General features: G+C 43.0%; 1 protein-coding gene across 10 annotated transcripts in view; it reads left to right on the forward strand.

Moving 5' to 3' along the window:
* LOC143934045 (epsin-1-like) overlaps positions 1 to 6,155 on the forward strand; it is a 150,503-nt gene extending 144,348 nt beyond the window's left edge. For all 10 annotated transcript variants that reach the window (XM_077457306.1, XM_077457305.1, XM_077457307.1 and 7 more), the window contains 2 exons: positions 3,301 to 3,534; positions 4,715 to 6,155. In XM_077457306.1, coding sequence (XP_077313432.1) covers positions 3,301 to 3,534; positions 4,715 to 5,088 — 608 coding nt within the window. In that variant the 3' untranslated portion in view covers positions 5,089 to 6,155. The remainder of the gene's footprint in view (positions 1 to 3,300; positions 3,535 to 4,714) is intronic.
* Positions 6,156 to 6,540: the final 385 nt, after the last annotated feature.

The raw sequence follows: 6,540 nt of genomic DNA on the forward strand, positions 1-6,540 counted from the left end.
ATTCAAAGCTCATTAAATCAATCAATTAATTCATTGGCAGGTCTGTGTTTTATGTTCCTTACTCGGGTCAAAAATCTTTGTTGCATCAAATGATCGATGTAAATGATCATATTGAAACGTATGTGTAGTCACCTTTAGATTCTGACTTGCAAATCTCGCCTGCTGGAATGAGAGGTTCTGTTCTCTCTGATTGCTGGGTCAGAGTTAGTATTTCCAACACTACAGCTCTTGATCTCAAGTGCAGCAGCATGGCTTCTGTGAATGGGACCAATTAACTGTTTAGTATCTCCCTAGGGGGTTCTGTGGAACCAGGACATACTAATATTTTGGATGTTGCCAGTAATGAAGCATAATCCTTCTGATATTGGAAAAAATAATGCTGCAGCACGCAGTCTGGTGCCTCCAAGAGAGATCAGCTTGCGTCTATAATTTAATATCACATGGTTAATTGGTAATATCTAAAAAAGATCCACACTGGCAGCCTACATGTGTGTCTCAGCTTGTGTTTATTTTAACCACAGCTCCAGGCCACCTCTGACACTTTATTGCTTTCACAAGGAATAAATGATATCCCTTGTGATAGCACTGGCAGTGACGGGTACTGTTTACACCTTACTCTCTCTTCTGCCCTTTAGGCATCTGATCAATTCGAGATCTATTTAATCCGACGCATTCACAGGCCGGGAATGGCCTATTTACAGTAAACCAAAAGCGGAAGTGGCAAAATACTTGCTTCTTATTTCTTAGATCTTAGAGATGACGGAGGACTGGAATGTCTCTGATCATCTCTATGGCCAGCCAGAGGAACCGCCAGCTTCAGTCTTAAGCTTCCTGGTGGAAAAAAAGACCGGGACCCCTTCTGCCATATGTAAAAGCAATCTAGCAACTAACTGACCACTAGGATCTCTTTACATTACATTAAAAATCGTCAACTGGGAAGATGACTTACGGGTATGTCACTGAGGCTGAAGTGGTTAAATTGGTCATATTTTTTTTGATTTTACGGTTTTATTTACATGGCACCCTCTTAAAATGTAAAAAAAAATGATATATAGTAAACAAAAAAGGAAAAGCCATATAAATGGGGTTTGAAGAGTTTGTTGAGCCTCCTCTTCTTGGGTCCCCTGCCTGGCGCTCCTGACCCCTCCTCTTTGTCCAGCCCCCCTACGGGGAAACCATTTTCATGGGGGCACTTGTCACTTGTGAATGCTCACTTCTGAGCCCTGCTGCCTCCATTGGCACAGACAGTGGGACACTGCCTTGCCCCCCCCCCCCCCCCGCTCCCTCTTCACTGGATTTGATTCACAGCAGCGGGAGCCAATGCCTCCTGGTGCTCCAACAAAGCCAGTGAAACCCAGCAGTGAGGGGATAGAAGAGCTGCGGACGCGAGTAGCACTGGATCAAATCAGGACTCTGGTAAGTAAAAAAGGGGGGGGGGGGAAATGTGGGAGGTAAAATATTCCTTGTTTAGTTTTTAGAGCCACCTTGAAATTCTTGCAAACCACATGAGTCTACCCAAGTGGTCTCATGTCCCCCAACAGCTAGAGAAGAGAAAAGACAATCGTGTGTACCAATGTAGTGAACTGTTTATTGCTAATTAAACTCTTAGCATTGCCCTTACCAGATAATGGCTTATGGTAGCCTCAGGAGGAGATGAACAAATGATCTTGTCCTCTTGTCTGTAGTAGGGCTCTCACTAAAAGCCGTAACGACGACCAAAGATGCTGGCTTCATAATTGTCCTGCATATGGGCACAAACTGGATCACTGTGCAGCCTATCCCGTGCAGGATGGTTGGCTTAGTAGAGATTGCACTTGGGTCAGTGGGTGAACTTTGTTCCTTGTTCATCACTAAGGCTGTTCCTTTGGACTCCTTTTGGATTCTGATAGGACTAGAGATGTTTTTATGATCTCATTCCATGGGTAAAAAGTACAGACAAAATAATTGTGCAGCTTGAAGACAGTAGTAACTGCTGTCAGTGTTCAACTAAACTTTCCAAAGAAATTTTGAAGCAGGGATGACCCTTTTATTTTCTGTACATTCAAGGTTTTAAGAAATCTGAGTGCAAATCCACAACAAGGCCATATGTTTTTGGTGGTGCTGCTCCAGGCTGATGTGTAGCGCCCCTTTGGCCATCAGGGCCACTATGATTAAGCCTCGTGGGTTGGGCGAAACACGTCAGGGGACATGGCCCGGGGAGCGGAATTGACTGAGGCTTTCACATGTCCATCCATACTAGGATCGGCTATGGCGAGCAGCGGTTTCAAGCTAGAGAGTGCAAATCCACATTTCATTTGCAGCTCCACCTGCTAGTGAAATGTGATATTACAATGCTAAGCAGATGCTCTGTCTTTTGTAAATGGTTGTCAATGTGGTAATCTCCCCCTATTACAAAAGCAGAAAATAGATGTTTAAATGGAAATCCCTCGATCCCCACCCCTTACCACATTATCAGCTGTCAGCCAATGACAGCTGATCACGTGATGTCAACACAGCCGGTAATCCGGCTATTTTTTCTCCTCGCTGTCCGCGCCAGGAGAAAAAAAAAGCTGATCGGCAGCATCGTCCCGATCACTGCGATGTGCCCACCTGTGCCACCTACCAGCGCCACCTGTCAGTGCCCACAATCAGTGGCTGGACAGTGCTGCTGCACATCTGTGCCATCCATCCGTGCCACCTTATCTGTGCCCATCACTACTGGCTTATCTGTCCCCATCAGTGCCACGTTAACTGTGCCCATCAGTGCCCACCAGTGCCGCCTCATCAGCACATATCAATGAAACAGAAAAATTACCTGTTTTGCAAAATTTTATAACAAACTATTGAACATTATTTTTTTTTGTTTAGCGAAAAATAAAAAAACCCAGCTGTGATTACCACCAAAAGAGAGCTCTATTTGTGGGGAAAAAAAATATAAAAATTTAATTTGGGTACGCTGTTGTATGACCACGTAATTGTCATTCAAAGTGCGTCAGCGCCGAAAGCTTAAAATTGGTCTGGGCAGGAGGGGGGTTTAAGTGCCCACTAAGCAAGTGGTTAATAGTAACTCATTGTTTCATAGGTTTTGTCATTTTCTTTACTGTCAGGTTTGGTTTGTAGTATCCATTGCTGACTGAACTGCTAACTTCATTGTACATTCTTGGCTCTTCATGCATTTCTTTCTTTTCATCCTACATTGGACATTCTGATGCCAGAAAAATCTGTGGTTTTCCAGTTTGCAAGTCCATATAAAACATTGTTAGTGTGTTTTCCAGCTACAGCTTAAATGACCTCCTTTTGATTCTGTTTGTATTTTAACAGGCGAGCTGGATCTTCTGGCTGGAGAGGTTCCAATGTCTCGCTCTCTTGGATCAAAGAGTCCTGATGCCTTTGACATGGCAGCAATGAGCAGCTCACTTTCGGATAGTTCCAAGCCAACCCGGAAGACACCAGAATCCTTCCTTGGGCCTAACGCTGCCTTAGTAGACTTGGACTCCCTTATTTCAAAACCCACAATACAAAATACCAAGACCTCCAATCCCTTCCTTGTAACAGGTGAGTGACTTGGTATGTTTAGAGTTTAGACGTCCAGTACAAAACCAAAATACCTAATCAGCAAATTTAAATATTAAAATATTCCTACTGTATTATATGTAGAAAACACATGGCAAGTAAATAATGGACAAAGCCAGGCATACTGAATTCAAATTCACAAAGGTCCAGTCAGTAAGAATTTTTTTTCCAGCAGAGGCCCAAATCAAGTTTGATACTTAATGGCACCTCTGTGCATTGGCAGCTTGTTTTTTCGAGTACCAAACCACATGGTACCACAGTTTTATGCAGCTAGGTATAGCACGGCTCCTTCACATTCCAGCCCCCTTCACATTTCGGTTCTCACCGCCTGTGTAGAACACCGGGGGGAGGGGGGGGCTTTTTTTATTTATTTATTTTTATTATAGCACTCCCCCTTTCCTTCTCCCTGGTCCCCCATTCTTTATGGCAGTGACAGAGCCCTCTGCCCTACCTTACCTTACACAGGGTGAAGGGCAGGGGGCACAGAAGGTCTAGAGCTGACATCGGAAGGGCAGAAGAGTGATGAATGGAAGGCGGAAGCTGTTCCAGTTGATTGCTAGGACCACTCTGCATCCTATCAGTTAACTAGGCCAGCTCCCGTCCTCTGTCCATCGCTGTATTGCGTCCCAATGTTGGCTCTGGAAAGAAGACCGTGCTAACGGTGGCTGAGGGGGAAGAACCAGCTCCTAAATGGCGCAACCACGGCGGGTCCAGATGGGACATTGAATCGATCCAGACCACAAGCTGCGGAAGTTATTCCTACTGAAGTTATTTTTGATTTTTACTTTTACTTTTTTTTTTTATTATTTAAACTTAATTACAGGTGTAGCTATATTGTACATACATGCTTGCAGTAGCTTCCACCTTCCTGATGTTCTGATGAGCAAAGCCTCTGCTTTTTCTGGTAAGCGTCAAAGCTTGCCCCGCCATGCCTACTGCTTATTCCTATTGGTCCAGAAGGAAGCCCATCATACTAAAGGGCTTATAGGAATGTGTAGGCAAACTGAACGCATCTCAGTAGTGTCTGCGCTTTGTCAGATCAGCCTGGTATTTAGCTGTAATGGGACTTGGAGGCACCTGCAGGTATGTCTGCCAGTTGTTTGTTTCAGTATATAGTGTGTGTGTGTTCCACTTATTTATTTTTTCATTTGTTTTATCTTAGGAGCACCCAGTTCGACCACAACAAATCCATTCCAGACCAACCAACAGTCATCTCTTACTTTGAACCAACTTCGTGCCAGCCCTGTGATGTCAATGGGACAGCCAGTTACACCAGCTGGACAAGCACCTGCAGCAATTCCATTTAGTTCTGTCTCCCCCATGGTGTCAGTATCCCCGTTAGCCCCAGGAATTCCTATAGCAAATGTGTCACCAGTGGTTGGAATGAGTGGCCTCCCAGCTGCGGCGGTGCCTCCTGGTGTATCTCCTATGAGCTTGCCTACTATGATGCCACCACAGCAGTTGGTGACACAGCCCATTGTCCCCAATCTATCTGCACAAGCTGTGACGAGTGCTACCAATCCTTTTCTGTTGTGAGCTGTGGAATTATTGAGTTTGTAATGGCAATGACCGGGGGAGATGGGTCAAAAACTGGCATTTTCATGCTACTACCACAGAATGTCCCTGTCCCCTAATACCATCTTTTGTGGCAACCCTATATTGGCAGCACACTTGACTTTTGGTGTTTGCTTCCTTTTTCACTGTGCCTCTGAATACCAAGAAATAGTATTTTGCCCTCCCCACAGTACTGCTAAAGATGTTTAGATAGAAGACCATAGATTAATTCTTGTTTTCTTGGTTAAATCAATAGTGTTATGCCGGACTTGGATGTCCATGTTTTTCCGTTCCCCACCCCCCCCCCCCCCCATCCATTTGCATTAATAAAGCAGCACTTCACAGTAAGGTTAGTTTTTGTTTGCTTCTGCCTCGTAGCAGTTCCAGGGTCTTGAGTTTCAAGCAGAGTGTTACTTGCTTTGAACTTCTGTTCTTTTCTACATACAAAATAAGTGTTTTGCCGACACTATTTTACCTACATCTACAACCTGAAACATTGCTGCATTTCAACATGAACTCATGAATGGAGTATTGTTCCTTTTTAACTCAATAGGAAAGGTGTCTCTGCTGTTGGACATGTAAATATTGCACCTCACTTGAGCACTTCTGTGTTACTGGACCATGATAGGAGTTTGCCCTACTTAGAAATGTTATGGATAAAACACTAAAAATTATGGAGCTCTTTAAATTCCAAATCCAGCTTTCTGTTGAGAAGGGGACTACGAGGGAGGGAGGGAGGGAGGGGGGGGGGGGATCTTTGGGGTATGTTGCCATGATAGCAGGATGTTTCCTATTTATTAGAATGAATTTGTGAATGCTGATTAAGTGGATTTTTAACCCTTAAATTTCTTCCACTTCTTTCCTATTTCCCATTACAAATCAAATCTGTGATGATTTATTTGATAACCACTTAATAAACTGATGGCTTTGCTTGGTGTGCTGTCCATCGACTCCTATTCCGCATATATTATATATTTTTTGCATTTGTTCTCCTTCCTTCTAGAAGAGAGAACAGTGTTTAAATAAAATAAAATCTGGGAAAGCTTAAACATTTTGTTTTATTTTGTTGCTTAATATTGCCTTTTAATGTGATATCACAAAAGGTTCCTTATGTAAGGGTATAATCTAAGTTCATGCATTTTTTTTTTCCCACAATGAGATTTCTGTTTCTTTGAGCGAATTCCAGGCACGCCATGAAGTACACAGAAGAAGTAATATATAGTGGATATAAAAAGTCTGCATACCTCTGTTAAAATGGCAGGTTTCTGTCATGTAAAAAATGAAGCAAAGATAAATAATTTCAGAACTTTTTACACATTTTAATGTGACCTATAAACTGTACAACTCAGTTGAACAACAAACTGAAATCTTTTAGGTAGAGACGTTTAATGTTGAGAAATGTAAATGTATGTACTTTTTTTTTTTTTTTTGTAG

This window comes from Lithobates pipiens, unplaced genomic scaffold (genome assembly GCF_037356315.1).
Source record: "Lithobates pipiens isolate NorthernLeopardFrog02 unplaced genomic scaffold, aLitPip1_a1.2 Scaffold_27, whole genome shotgun sequence".
In the NCBI taxonomy this organism is placed as follows: Eukaryota; Metazoa; Chordata; class Amphibia; order Anura; family Ranidae; genus Lithobates; species Lithobates pipiens.